The sequence below is a fragment of the Pyxicephalus adspersus genome, chromosome 12 (assembly GCF_032062135.1).
Source record: "Pyxicephalus adspersus chromosome 12, UCB_Pads_2.0, whole genome shotgun sequence".
Classification (NCBI taxonomy): Eukaryota; Metazoa; Chordata; class Amphibia; order Anura; family Pyxicephalidae; genus Pyxicephalus; species Pyxicephalus adspersus.
This window is the reverse complement of record NC_092869.1, coordinates 18,601,147-18,619,963: the sequence shown is the minus strand read 5'-3', so window position 1 is coordinate 18,619,963 and position 18,817 is coordinate 18,601,147. Positions and strand designations below refer to the sequence as shown.

At 41.5% G+C, this 18,817-nt stretch overlaps 1 protein-coding gene and 1 long non-coding RNA gene across 2 annotated transcripts in view; one reads left to right on the top strand and one right to left on the bottom strand.

Moving 5' to 3' along the window:
- The window catches only part of LOC140342498 (cholinesterase-like), a 41,771-nt gene extending 31,475 nt beyond the window's left edge, over positions 1-10,296 (top strand). The window contains exon 5 of the mRNA XM_072428700.1: positions 10,054-10,296. Coding sequence (XP_072284801.1) covers positions 10,054-10,148 — 95 coding nt within the window. The 3' untranslated portion in view covers positions 10,149-10,296. The remainder of the gene's footprint in view (positions 1-10,053) is intronic.
- A 7,408-nt stretch (positions 10,297-17,704) lies between these two features.
- LOC140342506 (uncharacterized) lies at positions 17,705-18,109 on the bottom strand. Its single transcript, XR_011923092.1, has 3 exons — positions 18,018-18,109; positions 17,847-17,906; positions 17,705-17,767 (listed from the first exon to the last, which is right to left on the bottom strand). It is a non-coding gene; the product is annotated as an uncharacterized lncRNA (long non-coding RNA).
- Between the last annotated feature and the right edge of the window lie 708 nt (positions 18,110-18,817).

Sequence of the window (18,817 nt, the reverse complement as noted above, 5' to 3'; positions counted from 1 at the left end):
CTCCCCCCAACTGCATAGGTTCGTCACTAGATATAAACTCAAGCGTCTCCCCACCCAAAGTGTCAGAGGAGGCCACCATCTTATATGATTGTATGTCCTGGGATTGAGGAACCTTAGATCTCTCCCTCACGCGTCTATTCATACGTACAGCAAGGGATATAGCAGCTTCCAATGACCCAGGATATTCGTGAAACGCCAATGCGTCCTTCAGGCTCTTAGATAGTCCTTGACATAATTGAATACAGAGAGCAGGATCATTCCACTCAGTATCCGTAGCCCACCTCCTAAATTCAGAGCAATAGGTCTCCGGAGAACACTTTCCCTGCTGCAAGCCACGCAACATGGTCTCGGCCAGGAAAATCCGATCTGGATCATCATAGATAAGACCTAGCACTCTGAAAAATTCATCTACCGACCAGAGGGACTGAGATCCGGTTGGCAATAAAAAAGCCCAAGACTGAGCGTCGCCTTTAAGCAATGAGATGATTATACCCACTCTTTGACTCTCCTCCCCAGAAGAGTGTGGACGTAGTTTAAAATATAGTTTGCACGACTTCCTGAACCGAATCTGTCTGGGAGCGCCACCTTGGGTTCAGGGCAGGCCTGATTCCTGCTGTCACAACCAGCTGCCTGTGGTCTCTGTATGTGTGAGACGGTCGTGCGGAGGTCAGCTACCTCCAAAGACAGCCCCTGCAATTGTGCGACCAGTGCAGAGATATCCATAGCTGCACTGACACAAACAATAAATAGTGGTTTGGGCGGTTGATAATGTCACGGATAATGGGGAGGGGAGGAAAACAGAAAGATAAATACAAGGGACTAGGCCTTCAATGGCTAGGGAAAAGGAAACGGTCACCCCCTATGGACACCCTAACCTAGCCCTGAATCCTGACAGTATGAATGTCCTCTAAAGGTGGGAATACTCATACACTGGAACCTAGGCCCTTGTAACCCTGAATAGCCTTTGAAGTAGTGATTGGGCTTGAGACTACTGGTTCCTTCCCTGATGAAAGAACCAGTGTCTCCCTAAGGCCTAGGAACAACAAAAGAACAACAAAACACCAAAAGTGGTTCAACTTATCTTAATTAGCAAATGGATGAGCAGGAACTCTGGAGAGGACAACGCACTAGCTCTTCACATCCCAGAAGTGAATATCAACTGCATAGCATGAAGTGTGAGGCCAGACTAAATGGAGAAGCAGTAATGTCCACCAGCTGCAGCTGATACAAGGGGTGTGGTCATTACAAACAACAACACAGAAACAAGTAAAAACAAAGAGACTGTCAGATAACCTCACGTGCAGCTTGTCTCACAGATCTTCTAACCTCAGTCACGGAAGGGACCGTGACACTCTGCCCCTGCTTCAGAACAGGTGAGGGCCAGCATACACTCTCCCTCTCCAAGCAGCCCAGCAGACCCTCTAGATCTGGACTCTCAGCTCCTTCTCCTCAATCCCCTTGGAAGTTAGCTATATCTGGGACATGGAATCCTACTTGACAGCCCTGCGCACCAAGGCTGATTTTGAGGCCCTGATCGACAGGCTGGAGCATACATAAAAAATTGAGTTGACTGATCTCAAGCATGATTTAGGAAACAGGATGGAAGACAGAGAATACTACTGATGATTTAACCCCCACAGAGGTAAGCCAGAGTGTGACTCGGGGTAAAAAAACAAGCTGAAAATGGTAACCCTGAGTCACACTCGGGGTAGTAAAAAATTAACACTTACCTGGTCCCTTTGGGGTCCTCTGGCATCCTCCAGTGTCTTTCCATCCTCTGGCTGCGTCCTCTTTCTCAATCTGTCCCCCGGCAAGTGCGCTGACATTCCCCGGGAGTTCCAAGTGACATTTGCGCGTACATCCGCCGCTGGGGGCGCAGCACAAATGTCAAATTACACAGGTAAACAAAAAATTGGATTTGATAATCATCAGAAACCATCAGAAACCATCAGTTTTTCATGCAGATTTCAGATCTGTTTTCAGTTTTTTCTTAACACTGAGTTAGTTCCTGAGTTATGAGTACTATTATAGTTAACATTGTACGTGCATGTATTTTATACTAAAACGTAAGCACCATTGAAGTGAATGTTAATACATCTTCAGTGTGAAGTAAAATAAGGCACACTGTGATATAGATCTATACCAATCTATCTATAGATCTGAACAGTGATAGATCTGTGTCAGTCAGGCACCATTGTTTCTTCAGAAATGCTTAGAGTATTTTCTTGTGTACTCTGTCTGGATTGTCATGGTACAGCATCAAGCAGTAGTCAACCATCATACTTTCATTCTAGAAACCTTGGTAACGGTGCTCCATTAACTGAATGTCCTGGTGAAAACATTCTCCTTGTTCGTCACTCACCATACCAAGATTTTCCGTGAAGAATTCTAGATGTTAGTGCAAGAAATGTATTTTTAATGACATGCGACAACCCAGTTTCTGGTATGAATCAAGCAGATTCTGAACACCTTCCTTGTATGCAGGATACCTATGGTTGCTCAAGAAATTTTCAGACAGCCAATTGAATGAACCCAAGCTTCTAGCTCAGCTAATGAGAGAGATTGTTTGAAAACATCATCCTGCAAAACAGACTTGATCTGTGGCCCTATAAGTTCATTTCCATCATTTTTGCAGTGCTTATGTTTGGAAACTTGTCAACAAGGTACTGAAAACCCATTGAGTTTGATTTACCCATAGCCTTTATAAGGTTCTTCATCAAGTCTAACTTGATATGCAGAGGTGGCAGAAATATTTTATGTGGGTCAACCAGAGGCAGAAACTTGACACTGCTTGTTCTGGGCTTATAGGTATCTCTTGGTAGCCAATCACGCTTGACATAATGGTCTCCCGTACATCGGCTGTCCCACAGGCATAGGAAACAGCAATATTCTGTGAATCCTCCTTGCAATCTCATCAGCAATCCAATGACCTTTAGATTCCCACAGATGTTCCACTTGTGTGTTTTATACTGGATTGCTTCATGTAGTAACTTCATGTTGTCATAGGACTTGTTTAGGTTAACGAAATGGGCAATTGGTAACCTTGGTTTGGAATTACCATTATACAGTAAGACTGCTTTCTAGCTTCTTTTAGAGGAATCAATAAAGAGACACCATTCAGATGGAACATGCTCCTGTGACAAATTGTTAAAGAGTGCATTTATATCATGACAGTAGCACAGTGAGCCATCACTACTGAAGAACTTTGTCAAGTTATGATTTCGTTTTCTGTAGTGAGTTACAGTTACACCCTTTGCAAGCAAGTGCTTCTGTTTAAACCTTGAAGCAAGAAGTTCTGTCTTGTCTTTGGAGAGATTTAGATCACGAACAAGATCATTCCGCTCTGCTTGTGTAATGGTCTCTGGTTCTGAAATTTCATTGACCAAGTAGTCAGGATCAAAAGATTCGGGTTGTAACTGGCTGCAACTCCAGCGCATTCCTCGTCACCTTCTACAGAAGCAAGTCTGGCATGTGGCGGTACCAGAACTGGCAATGAATCACCATGGGAAACAGGCCTAATTGCAGAATCAAACTGGGATAAACAATTTTATGCTTAGTTTTACCTAAGAATCCACATTTGTTGATGCGGCAAAAATAGCAATCGATTAGATGGTCTTGCGGTTCTCTCCACACCATCAGGATTGCAAATGGCATTGCTGCTATACGTCATTTCAGCCAGTCACGCAATCCGTTGGAACAACTGGTACAGATGACATGTGGAACCCAAGATTTATCCTTGTCACCAAGTGGACAGCCAAAATATAATTTATATATCTTTTTAAGTTCTGTGGTAATTTGGCGACGTCGTGCTTTTGTCGTGAATGAACCAGACATGTAACAGAAACTGTCTGGATCATTAAGGCAATTTCTAGGCATGATGACAAATGAAATTAATCGCAGTTAGTGCAGTCTCTAACCTTAAAAAAAGAAAACTGTGGTTAAATGCTGTAAAATGTTAAGGCTATTTATAATGAATTTCACACAATATATAATTAGCTGCATAACAAAAACTAGAGGTGCTAGAGAAAAACTGAACACAAATTTGAAATCCGCAGCAAAAATACTAAAAGGCCACATAAAATTATATCTGATGAAAATGACATGTTGACCTGAGTTATTTTGTATTGCTTTCAATACAAAATAACTGTATGGAATACAATTTATATGTCTAAATGCAGTACATTGACTTTCATGAAAATTTATTTTACAATATAATATATTGATATATAGAAATGAACTGCCCAGGAGGTTAAGGGGACACTTGGTCAAGCACACTGAAGCTCTTAATGCTCACTCCACATTACTCCACCAACTCATCTATCTACATGATGATTTAGAGAATGCACTGCACTCAGACCTCAATCTCCTTAATGCAAGATCTTTCCCGCCACACTCTCGTACAGCGTAGAGCTCCAAAACCTATCTTGGATGTCCTCAAATCACACAACATAAAGTATAGATAGGGATTCCCCTTTCAATTGATTGCCTTTGGAAACAGGAACTTTCCGCTAACCCGAGGACTTAACTATATTTCAGAGTGCATTTGGCCTTCCTGAGCTGGGCCTCCCAGGATGGCCGATCTTACTTACCCTGCTGGATCCACCATGGACACTGCATCATTTTTTTTTAAACCCCTTATGCATGACATTAAGTCTTTACCATACTAAACTTTTTCCCGCACCTGATCCTAATGTTATAACTATAGGTATTGCAATGGCGGGAGTGCATATGTTTCATATGCATTTTAACTTGTATGGGTTCTAACACTAATGTTTCTACTACATTGATGCTGACTTATTACTGATTATTATTGTTTATCTTTTGCCTCACAATCTCTTTTTACTTTCTTATACATGACATTAGGTCAGCACCAGACTAAACCTTTCCCACACCTGAGCTCTTAATGTCATATTATTTGCATTGCAATACAGGGAGTACTCTGAAATTTGGCTCATATATTGTTTTGCCGGCCGGGACCGTGAGCTCCTCCTGCCTGGTCAACTATGTTACCCCACCTAGGAATACTGACGCAGATTTTTCCATGACACATCTTAGACCCCTCTTTCTTTGTCTTACCTAATACCCATCTCTCTAACTACCCATCTAAATTCACCATTGCCAATATGACCTGTGTGCCATTGCCAAAAGGAGATCTGTATCTAAATCCTTCTTATCCATTCCTTGATGCCGGATAACCATATTAAAATTTCCTCCTTGAATGTGAGAGGGTTTAACACACCGGAAAAGCGCACTTAGGTCCTGTATCACTTTTATAAAGATGTATCGGAAATCCTCTTTCTTTAAGAAACACACTTAAGGAGTGATACCTATTTTTTAAAAAAAACATATTACACCTCATGGTAATATAGTACCAACCCTCAGGCTAAGTCAAAAGGGGTTTCTATTGCATTTCATAAATAGTTTACCCCAGATGTTTTGTAACAACACATAGACCCTCTAGGCCTCTATATATTCCTGACTATTTGCTATGCGGATAGAGTCTATACACTCGCAAACTTATATGCTCCTAACCGTGATCAATATCACTTCTTTCAGATCTTAGTGAAGGACCTGGAACATTTTTGCCACCATAATCTCATTCTAGGAGGCGATTTTAATGTACATCTTGTACCACGTGAGGATACCTCCTCTGGCCACTCTGCAGTGCTGTTTCTATTTCCAAAATGAGACGTCTTTGGCAAACGCTTGCTTTAGTAGATGTGTGGCGAATTTCTCATCCCACCTATAAAGTTACTTCTCACATGCCCACAACACCTTTAGTTGTATTGATTATTTCCTTATTGTACAATCACTGCTAGATGTTCCATTCAAATGGGCATATGCCTTTGGTCTGATCATGCACCAAGACATTTAGAGTTGGGTCTACCCTCCAATTCTGCCTGCAGAATTTCCTGGAGACTTAATACCTTACTTCTTCAGGATTCAGTATGTGTAGCAGAAATTGAGAGGGCTACAAGCACCTTTTGTTTTACTCATTTAACCACTTCTACCTATCCTCTTATGCAATGGGAGGCCCTAAAATGTGTACTTTAGGGTATATTGATTTAAAAATGGGTCCCGCCTGTAAAAAGCCAGATCTATGCAAATCAAATTTCTCCTTGCCAAAATTGCAGAGCTTGAACTCCAACATAAACGAAACTTAGATTCCTGCACACTTGTTGACCTCTCAAATACCAGAAGGGAACTTTTATGTATCTTAGACTCCCACTAAATCATTGCTCTAGCCAAGGCCAGATGGCAATGTTATGAATTTCCCAACAACTGTGGGAAACATCTGGCTCAAACCTTACACCTTACACCAACAAGGAGACTCCCTTTTTATGTTATCTGAAGGCTCCAAGGTGTATGGTAACCGTGCTATAGCCAAGGTGTTTGAAAATGATTATGCTAAATTATATAATCTTCCTCCAACACCAACTCAATCTGGTGTAGAACATCCCATAGAATCTATGCAGTCCTACATACATGACACAGGCTTACCAACACTGGAAGCAGCACAGATAGCTACCCTAGAATCCCCACTTACATCAGAGGACTTTGCCAAAGCTATCAAACACCTTAAATCAGGCAAATGTCCTGGTCCAGATGGTTTCACCTCATGCTTTTGGCCATTAATCTACTCCCTTAATTTACTCGCTCTTTTAACATGGTAGACGCAGATCACCCTCTTCCCCCGCCCATGCTTCTGGCCAATAGCTCAATCATCCCTAAGCTCGGGAATAATAACACCATTTACAACAACTACAGACCCATATCTCTATTAAATATAGATATTAAATTATTTTCGAGGATCTTAGCGAACAGGTTAGCCCCCATTTGCCTACCTTAGTGCATACTGACCAGGTAGGTTTTATTCCAGGCTGCGAGGCCAGGGATAACACCACCACAACATTGCATTTAGTCGCATATGACAACCAAAAAAAAATGCCAGCCTGCCTCATTTCTATAGATGCAGAGAAGGCCTTTGATAGGGTCAACCGGTGATTCCTGGACCTGACTCTCCAACAAATCGGTATAGGTTCTGAATTCTGATCCAGAATCATGTCTCTGTATGCCTCTCCTGCTGCTAAGGTTCTGGTTAACCGGTCCCAGTCTGAACCTTCTGCTATATCTAATGGAACCAGACAGGGCTGTCCACTTTCCTCCCTCCTCTTTGCATTGGTGATGGAACATCTGGCAGTTGCTATTCACAAAAACCCTTTTATTCATGGAATTCAATCCCCTACCATTCACCATAAAATGGCGCTGTATGCGGATGATGTTCTCCTATATTTGACTCAACCTCCTATTACCCTTCCTTCATTATTCCAGGAGTTTCACATATTTGGTCTTCATAGTAACTTTAAAATTAACCTCTCCAAAACAGAGGCTTTAAACTTTAACTTACCCAAATCACATGCTTTCCAAATCTCTTTGAATTTTCCCTTAAATTGGAGCTCCTTATTTACTTGGGTATAGCTGTTCCCTCTGATCCAAGGAAACTTTACCAGCCTAATTATGGCGGATGCTTAGAACACTTCAGAAAAATCTCAATTATTGAAAGAAAATTACTCTTGGTTTAGTAGAATGAATGTTTTAAGGATAAACTCTTTACCCAGGTTTCTCTTATTTCAAACAATCCCTATTTACCCCCAAAAAAGTTTTTTTTTTTACAATATAGTATAGTACTGTTTTTTATACAGTATAATACAGTGCGCTCACTCTCTTCCATGTTTATTTGGGGCGGCCGCAGACCAAGGCTTAAACATGCCTCCCTCTGCAGACGCAAACAGGTACGAGGCATGGGCCTACCCAATTTTGAACTTTATTACTTTGCAGCCTTGCTCACTAGAGTGGTGGAATGACAAGGGTCATATAGGAGTAAACTCTCTATTATAGCTGAACAGGAGCTCTACAGGCTGGACCTGAGGGCACTACCATGGTTACCTCCTACTATGCTTAGACAATACCCTCTGGATTCCCCATTTACCAGGGTTTCATTGAGGATATGGCACCTAATATACGCTATTCCTTATCCACCCTACCGTCTCCATTAACGCCACTTTTGATCATCCAGGCCTCCCTATGGGAATTCATGCCAAACACAGAGGGATATTCCAGAGAAGACTGGCCACAAGCCAGACACTTCTTGGAGTCTACCCAGAGTATGTTTATTTCCACAATCCTCATTATTACACATGCAGCTCGCTAGATTTTGCAAGGGTCTTCAACTTTCCCCTAACGGGCAGAGAGCTGTTTTCATTTGAACAGTTGTGTACATTGGTGGAAACTCCCCGTCATCTAGTCTCTGTTATCTACAAGATAGCCTTGAAAACTTATAAAAAAATTTCACCACAATTTGTAGCAGAATGGCATAAGGATCTCAACAGAGGTTTAGCAAAGCTAGACTGGCTCACTGCCTTTGAAATGGCTCATAAAACTTCTGTCTGTGGGAAAAATTACAAAATCTTATCCCGTAGATAAAGAGACCCAGTTGTATGTTTCCCCTGGTGCCCAGTACTTGCTGGAGGTGTGGTGGGGCTGAGGGTACTTACCTGCAAATTTGGTGGGCCTGCTCAATTCTGCAGCCATATTGGCTTGAGATCTTCGCATTATGCTTAGGCATTTGCGCTACTACTTTGACTTCTACTCCGGAAATAGGCCTACTCTCTCTATATATCCAGATCTTTTGCCCCCTCCAAAAAAGACCCTACACGGTCACTTTATGGCAGCAGCCTGCCAGCTTATTCCATTATTTTTAAGTAAACAAGTAGGAAGTAAACAACTCCACCCTCATTAGCTTTGTGGGTTTCCAAGATCAGTTAAATTATGAGAATGGGAAAAATTGGATCCTTTGACAATGATTCTTTGGATAAATTTACTACACGTTGGGAACATTATAGCACATCTCCAAATTGAAATCAAGGCTAGGTTCTCCTCCCCAGACATCAAATTGCTAACCTTAGGTCACTTTCACTCGACTTCCAAATAAATGGTGCCCTCCCCCCTATTTTCTTACCAAAAGTTCCTGCCCCCTCTGTCCTTATTTCAGATTTTATGTTTAATGTATGATCATTACTGTTATGGGTTTTTTTCTTCTTCTTTCATTTCTTTTTCTTTTTTCTTTTTTTCCTTTTTTTTATCCTGGTTTACCTTGATTGTTACATTCAATACCATTGTTATTCTGATGTTTGCACTGTTATTGGCGCTTGAATTTTTTTTTACATATTTGTATAGATCTTTATTGTTGTACAAAATGTATGTTACATTTTTCTATGTCTTTCTTAAAAAAAACATATTGAACCATAAAAGTAATAAACGTTTACGATTTTTTGTAAAAACTGCTAATCCTTACAAATTGCCAGATATATAAAAACAGATTTTAGGAACAAAGGTTATCAATTGACATTTAAAAATATACTATGGTAGACAAGTAAAATAGGAAGGCAATTAATCCAGTTGAGACTATACAATTACTGTCTTTCTTTATTAAACTGGCAAGGACAGCTGCACTGATTGGTGAATCTCCCTAAAGTATCCCTTACAAAAACCAAAAGCTACTTTTAAGGCACCTTTTCAATCAAATAACACTTTTTATAAATTTTAAAATTTGGAACATTGTTGTATGTTGGTAGCAAAATTACCAAGTAAAAAACTAAATTAAGCACACATGAGGATAAGTAAATTGCAAAATATTCTATTTTTGCTCTTGGGTTTAAATACACTGTTACACTTTCAGACAACTTAGGACACAAGCATAGTATGACATTCTGATTGCTGCATCATAGAGTTTGAAAACCATGCAAACCATCTCAAAAATCAAGAAAGAAGTAGAGTAGTATCACTGTAAAGTAATGCCTGAATAATAAAAGGGCTCATGCTGAGTTAAACAATATCCCCCTCCTTCCAAACGGTACATTATAGAATAGCTAAACCAGTAATAAATTACTTTCTAGTGGGCTAATAGAAATAATAGTGCCCATAACTGTCAAATGTTGCATGATGTTACAATTTTTTGTTCTTCAAGGTTTAATATTTTGTTTTTCACTACAGGTACAACTTTTGATTCGAATTTGTGGAGTGACCCAGTAAATTTTGAAGAAACTTGCTTTAAGGATGATATTTCAGGAGAAGTGTCATGCCAGTGAATGTTAGATTAAAAATTCCTCATTAAATAAATGTTTATTATATATTATAAAAACTAATTGCCTTGAATTTCTAAATATATATCAATAAAAGTGGAACTACTCTATTTAGTGGATGCTTTTGGCAATCCACAAGAGGACCTTGTCTTTTCTTGCCTTTGTCTTTTCTGTCTTTGCTTTAGACAAAGAAAAGGAATTTAACCAGTTGTACAGGATGTTCACCCCCACAATGCAGGCAGATTTTCTTGATATTTTTCTAATGGATGGTTCTGCTACAAAATGGAGGCTATAAACAAAATGGAGTCTATGACAAAGTCATTTCTTTCTCATTCTCCCCTTTTGGTTATTCTACTGATCAAACAAATACCTACTTTAGGCATGGCACCTGTTGTGGACACCCTACACAGGACAAAACCATTCAACATCTGGAGGTCAGAGAACTGGGTGAATACCTTGTTTTATGTACATAATTGGAGTCGCTTTCTGTGATGTACTTTAATGCCACAGTTTAAGTTTAAGCGAGGCCCAGAATATTCCACTTAACCAGTTAGCATAATTTAATTTAATGACACGTCCTAATCATCTTTATCCTTGTCCCACACTGCCAGTATATGTTCATTAGGACTGCAATACATCCTTTTAATGGCTCTCAGCTAATTATCTTTTTACAAACCGTATTTGTTCCCTTACCATGAAAAAACTTTGTGGGAACTAGGGATGAGCAAGCGAGATTTGTAGATTCGATCTCGCGGTGAATCAGGCCTACCTTACCTTACCGAACATTTAAGCGAGAACAGCCTTGTCATTCGCAATGAGGTTGTGTTTAAACAATGGAAAATGCAGGGGGCGGGAACGGCGACTATTTCCAGTAGGAATGGTGTGGCTGGGAGTGAGTCATTTGCTCCCAGGATGCACAGCAAGGCCCAACAGCCAAATCAGAAGAGAATGAGATCTGAAGCGGGGAGAGAAGTGCATTGTGACAGGGACAGGTTAGGAGCCTTCTGTAAATCTTGAAATATACAAATTGTGCAGTTTTTGATGCTACCTCTTGCTATCTAGCAAAAAATGCAGAAACATTTATGTTCTACTCTCCAAAATAAACAGTTATTTCAAAACAAATTCTGTATTTTGCTAAAAAAAAATACAGATATTTTATTCTGATCCCACTTGCTATCTATCAAAAAAGCCAGAAAAAGTTATGTATTTCTCTCCAAAAAATACAGATATTTCATTCTGATCCCACTTGCTAAAAAAAAAGCCCCAAAAAATTCAGTATTTCTCTCAAAACAATACAGATATTTAATTCGGACACCACTTGCTATCCATCAAAAAAGCCAGAAAAGTTCTGTATTTCTTTCAAAAACAGATATTTTATATTTATACCACTTGCTATCTATCAAAATAGCCAGAAAATTTCTGTATTTCTAAAAAAAAATACAGCTATTTCATTTTGATCCCACTTGCTATCAAAATAGCCAGAAAAATTTCTGTATTACTCTCAAAAAAATATGGATATTTAATTCGGATACTACTTGCTATCTATTAAAAAAGCCAGGAAAAAGTCTGTATTTCTGTCAAAAAAATACAGATATTTTATTCTGATACCACTTGCTACTTACTAAAGAAACTGTTTGGTACAGGTGCATTTTGCCCGAATAAGTAAAAGATGAGCGGTAGACGCAGGGGAAGGCGTGGCGTTGGGCGACCTGCCGCATCTGGTAGGGGCCATACTGCCCGGGAGTCCGTCATTGTGGGACAGCAGCAGCAAACTGTTGGAGGCAGCAGCACAAGTTGTCAAACAGGTCTGAGATGTGTGCGGAGTACCAGTACACTGGTAGACCCATTGAGAGGGCGTACTAAAATCATACATCCACGTCTTGTGGACTGGGTCTCAGGGGCCTCAAGTGCAGCAGGCTTTTCTTTTGCAGCAGCAGCAGCAACCAGCACAGCCGTGGCAGGAGCAAAGACAGGAATTAGCGTGGCTAATGTGCGTGTACCTCCCGATGACTCTGCCTTGTTGTTTGATGAACAGCCTGAGGATCTGTCATTGCGAATTTCAGAGCACGAGGCAGACTTTGAGGTCCTTGGAGAGTGTGGTCAGCACTTGCTGGGCGAGGGTTCTGCATCAGTGGCTACATTTGCAGAGATTGGCTTAGATGAAAATGAGGATGATGATGACCGTGATGTCACCTAGGAGCCACCGTTGCGTGTAAGGGCTAGCTGCGGTTCCGAAACAGACGTACAGGAAAAGCAGCAGCAACAGACTGTGGATGGAAGGGGCCGCATATCTGCCTCTTGTGAGTCCCAAAGAACACACAGATGAGTGGGCACAAGCAGGGGAACAGTCAGAGACCACGTGACTGTATGGGAGATGGAGCTGGAGTAGACGCAGGGCACCCAGCAGACGCAGAGGCAGGCAAAGAAAAAGACCAGCAGAGTGGTTGCACGCACCTCTCCAGTGTGGTCCTTTTTCACGCTGAAAGACGATGACGGGTGCATAGCAATCTGCATCCTGTGCCACAGGCAAATTCGCAGAGGACAGGCGCTGATAACATTTGGGTATAACACCCCTGCTTTTCCACATGCGCAAGAACCACAAACCAAAGTGGGAGCAGTACTTGCATTCTCTTGAAGGAGGTGCAACCACGTCATTGTTTCTTCTTCCCCCTCCATTGACTCTTTCTCCACCTCCAACTGTCATTGCTAGTACGTCTCAGGAGGTTGGTACCAGCCAGATTTCCAGCTGCGAGGAAGTATCAGCTTCTGGTGGCAGGTTTTGTGGCGTCAGACGACGTTTGTCCTGCAAGATGGGTACTCCAGTGACCCCTTCAGCTCCCCTAGCTCCAAGTCCCTTCAGCTCATTCTACGAGAGTTCTGCGCAAGACATTAGGCAATGGGCCCAACCAACAAAAGAGTAATCAAGCTCAATTCACGTCTAGCCAAATACTGGCCTTGCAGCTACTGCCGTACAGCATTGTGGACTCTGCTCCCTTCCGTGACCTAATGGCATGTGCCGAGTGTCGGTGGAATATACCAAGCAGTCATTTTTTCTCCCGCACAGCTGTTCCCAGTTTACATGCACATGTAATGGGTAACCTCTCTCGGGCATTGGCATTCTCGGTGTCTAGTCAAATCCACAACCAGACACGGAGTGGGATGCCACCTGTCCTTCACTGCTCACTGGGTGGCCTTGCAAAGCTCAGTGGGCAGTAGTCTGCAAGAGGCATTGTAGCACCTGGTACCTCGCCGAGGAGTGGGGTGGGAAAGCATGGGCCACCCCAGTCCTCTCCCTCCTCCTTCATTCCTTCTACCGGCACACCTTCTCTTTTCGTTACTTGCCCTGAAAGGCCAGCAGGAAAGGACACTGTGGTTAACCAGGCACGCCACTACGGCTCCCTTAAGCAAATGCGTTGCCAGGCAGTGCTTAAACTGGTGTCCCTGGGGGTGAAAAGTCCCTGGGGGTGAGAAGAACTCTTCTCCGCTTTGCACAGAGAGGTTGAGGGTTTGCTGAGGCCCTCAAGACTCACAACAGGCAATGTAGTGTGCGACAACGGGGCCAACTTTGTGGCCGCACTGAGCATGGGCCGCATAACACATATGTCCTGCTTTGCACACGTATTGAACCTGGTGGAGCAGAAGTTCCTCCACACGTACCAAGGAGTGGTAGGCATAAGGAAAGGACTTACTGAGACAAGCTCACTCCATCTGCAGCCATGTATGCTGATCCCCTACTGCCACAGCGGCGCTTAGCAAGATACAGCGCCAACAGAGGCCTCCACCGCATAGACTGATTTGTGACACTGTGACTAGATGGAACTTCACCCTGCACATGCTCCAGCATCTGTGTGAGCAAAAGCTAGCCATCCACCATTACGTAGTCAGCGTGGTACATGGAGGCAGCGGAGCCCTTGGTACAGCCCCACAACTGAGCCGTTTTACCAGTGACCAGTGGCTGCAGATGGAGACGCTGTGCAACGTACTGGCCCCCTTTGAGCAGGCCACAAACGTTGTAGGTCGGGAGCGGTCATGCTCGAACGATGTCATACCTATCATCTTTCTGCTTGATAATACCCAGTGTGGCCTGATGGAAAGTGGCGATGGGAGAGGAGGGGAAGAAATGGGGGAGGTGCATAGCCAGCATCAGGAGGAGCAAGAAGGGACACTGGCCAGCATCAGGAGTTTCCAGAAGAGGAGGAAGATGATTATGATGATGATAAGGGAGACCATGTTGGGGCTGCTGGACAAGACCTGTCCAACCCGAATTTGTGCTGTCACACCCCAGGCATTGTGCGGGCGATGGAACAGCCAACAAAAGAGTAATCAAAACACCCCAGGCATTGTGCGGGCGATGGAACAACCAAAAAAAGAGTAAACATGGGGTATCATCCAATATTTATCCCCAATCTTCCTATCTCCATTCTGATTCCTGCCATAACTAATAGACTAGCAGCCTTACAAGAGACTCAAAGGAAATTATTTGAGACACTTAAGGAAGCTCATGAAAATTACAAAAGGACTGTTAGATAGACATTGCAGAGAAATTCCCACATTTCATATAGGAGCTAATGTTTGGTTATCTACCAAAAATTTAAAGACACATGTTTCATCTTCCCAATTCAGACAAAAATACCTGGGACCCTTCCAAATGTCAGCTCAAATCAATCCAGTCACTTTCCGCTTAAAACTTCCTGTTAGTATGAAGATTCACCCTGTCTTTCATGTTTCACTGCTCAAACCATTCAACCAAAACACTTTTCCTGGCAGAGTCCTTCCACCTCCTCCCTCTGTGCAGGTACAAGGGGAAGAAGAAATTATTGTTGCAAAGATTCTTGACTCCAGGATCGTCAGGAACAAATTGCAATATATGGTTCAATGGAGAGGATATGGACCAGAAGAGAATTCTTGGGAACCTGAAGAAAATGTCCATGCTCCTAGGCTTCCAACAGAATTCCATCAGAGATTCCCTCACAAACCAGGTCCTAAGATGTCCAGGGGCCATCCTGAAAGGCGGATGTACTGTCAGAAATCAAACCTGGGGCTTCTGCGGTGGCTGGCAGTGGACCATTGCACTGAGCCACCTGAAGTGCTGGACAGCTCTGTACCTGATCACTGAGTTAAACATTGCCTGATCCTTTTCTTGAAAGAACTCTGAACTCCTGTGCTCTTCCCAGCCACTTCCTTTAAAATGGTTGTGTGGAACTCTGTGCCAGATTATTGTGCTCCTGCCAATATCTCGCTTTTGTACTGCTGATCCTGTTTGCTGACTACCTGGGTACCGATCTTCGGCTGCTGTTTTGCTGACTACTCTACTGATTACGTTTCTTGGATTATTTTGTTACTGTGTGAATAAGGCCTGCCTTCACTGTGAGTTTGCTTGCTGTTCCAGCCACTGGACTCCAAGCCTGAATCTAGACTGTGACAATCATAGACCTAATAACAGCATGCAATGCCAAGTTGCATTATCTAAAGCTAGTAAAGTACTTTCTTGTATTAAAAGAGGAATAGACTAAGGAGAAAGAGACATAATCCTGCCCCTTTACAAAGCATTGGTCAGACCACATCTGAAAAATGCAGTCCAGTTTTGGGCACCAGTTCACAAAAAGGACATTGTGGAATTGGAGAGAGTGGTGAGAATGACACTCCTCCATGGAGGAGCTCGGCTATGGGGAGAGATTAAGTGAACTGAATCTATTCTCCCTTGAGAAGAGACATTTAAGGGAGGATATGATCACTCTGTATAAATATATAAATGATCGATATAGAGAACTCTCTTCCCAATTATTCACTTATAGGGTTTTATATCTGGGATATTTTTTTTGCCCTAGTGGTTGAACTTGATGGACTTATGTCTTTTTTCAACCTAACCCACTATGTAACTATATGTAACTATGTAAATTGATGGATGTCTCTATAATAGACAAACCAGAGCTTGCTCTGCTCCACGTGTCTGCAATGTCCAAGAAACAATAGAAATGCTCCCTACTACGTCATTTATTTATTGCAGCCTTGTGAAAACACACTGCCCCGTCTACGCTTAGGCAGTAGCTTACCAGAGTGAATGATATACAGTTTATGGAAGAACTGATAAAATCAGGGGATCAGCCATCACGCAGGCCAGTGCACACTTTTTATTGGGAAGAATTTAAATGTTCTGCTGACTAAATAAAGCTGCTTCGCCCACCTGCCTAGGCCTGCCCTACCTTTCCTTGTACCCCCTCCACATAATTTCTTTTCTTTTCTTTCTTTCTTTCTTTCTTTCTACTCGTTGATTATGTGTTTTTTCTGTACAAAATTTTATGCACCTTATCTGAATGTTTTTTTTTGTATATGTCAATTTGTTGGCTGCCTATAAAAATTAAAAGGAAAAAAGAATAAAATTGTCGTAATTCAGTTGCCCACTCCTTAAAAATAAACCCCCCACTTACTTGTCCAAAAATAAATGTATTTTCCTTATGCCTGTGATAAGATCTTTGAAATGATTAGTCAATCTTTGCTCATAACTAAGAGTGTAAATTCAGTACCCCACTTCTGATGAATTAACCACCAATTACAGTACTTCAATATTAGTGAATAGGGATGAGGGAGCGAGATTTTTAAGTTCGATCTCACAGCGAATCGGGCCTTTCTCGCTTACCAATGAGGTTGTGTTCCTTCCAAACGAACGAGGGAAAAAGCAAAGGGGGTTACGGCGACTATTTCCGGTTTTATACCTACATTAGCATATTATTTGGAAATGGACAAATGTACAGTAATGTACCAAATGCCCAATATTTGAAACAGTTGTATTAAACAAACCAAAGTAGCTATAATTTTAACAATGATACATTTTAAGAGACTATGCTCTTAAAAATTGAGTTTTTCTGTGCCTAAAGCTGTGTACACATGTCCAATTATTATCGTTGGAAATGAACGACGAACGACCGTCGAATGACCGATTGACCAAAAATCGTTCTTAAAAAAAGTGACCAATGACACGGACGAACGAGGATAGTTGTTGGAAATGAACGACCGGCGTGGCGGATCCGATTGGACGACGATCGTTCACCATCTATCGCGCGTACGGTCGCACGAATGTTCTATACAGGCTGTATTGTGTTTATGAGTGTGTGTGTATGTATATATATATATATATATATATACGCAGTACTTCATCCTGTTTGTTCCAGCGCAGTTCTACACCCTGTTCCAGCTTAGTTCAAATTTAAAACTTACCTGCCAGTCAAGTATAAATAAATGACACACACACAAATTTTTTTAAAAAAATATTTTTATTAAAAAAATATAAAAACTATATTAAAAAAAGAAATAATAATATAAAAGGTCCTAAAATTTTTTGTTTATCTCTTTTTTAAGTGCATGCATGTCTCTCCTTGCTTCACGCACTATCTTGGCCACGGCCTTCTATTTTTTGTCCACGGCCTCGAGTTTGGCCATCAATTCTTTTTTTCGGGAAACAACATCTGTGTAGAAATAAAAAGAAGAATATTAAGTACACATATATTGTGAAGTCAACACATGGATATGAGACATTTTTGCATGAACAATATATGAATGCTTACCAACACTTCTCGCCATCTGTCCTGATGTGCCTGGCCCAGGACTTTCTCGTTCTCCCTCTGAAACTTTAAGAGCAAACAAAAATAAAAAGTTAAATTACACACAATTATATGCAAACTACCTCTCTAAAATTTAGGTACATACCTGGGTCAATTTCCACCACAGATTCCACTACCTCCTCTGCAGGGGAAACCAGAATCAACTCTGCATAAAAATAAAATCAAAACCATATATGAATTATATTTAAAAATAATGTATTTTTAATATTTTTAAAATAATACATTTTTTCTTAATAAATATATAACAATATCCTACCTTCCACCTCTACCTGCTCCTCCAGACGCCGAGCCTGGTCAGGGGAAACCAGAATCAACTCTGCATAAAAATAAAATCAAAACCATATTTGCGATTTTTCCTTGCATTCTGGGATTTGTAATGACCCTCCGACCATCATAATCCCACCTCTCCAGGACATTCCAGATTCTACTACCTCCTCTGCAGGGGAAACCAGAATCAACTCTGCATAAAAATAAAATCAAAACCATATTTGAATTATATTTAAAAATTATGTATTTTTAATATACACATCCACCATCCACCAACACCTCCATCTCCTCTCTTGCCATAGGTGTGGCACGGGTGGCTGGGCTGGCTCTTTGTTGAGACATCCTCTCACATGACAGGAAACATTTTAACAGGAAGTGGCTGGATTTGCAAAGTGCTGTGGGAAATCAGAAGTGCAAGGTGCCAAGTCCGGAAAGTGTGTTCGTTAATACGAATATTCGCCCGACAATTCGCGCGACCAACATTATTGAGGTAGGTGATGCTGCATATTTTTATATGTTTTTATATGTTATATGTTTATAGTTTTGTTATATTTTATATTTTAATGTTTTTCACAGATCATGGCCTATGATGCACTTAATAATCCTGACTTCATGCGAGAGTTTATTGAGGCATACAGGTCCCATCCCTGTCTGTGGAAGGTAAAGTCTGCGGATTATTCCAATCGTCTCATGGTCGCTATGGTGGAGCTCTGCAAGACCGTGAACCCTGTCGCCGACATAAAATATGTGAAGCAGAAGATACAAAACCTGCGGACCGTTTACAAAAAG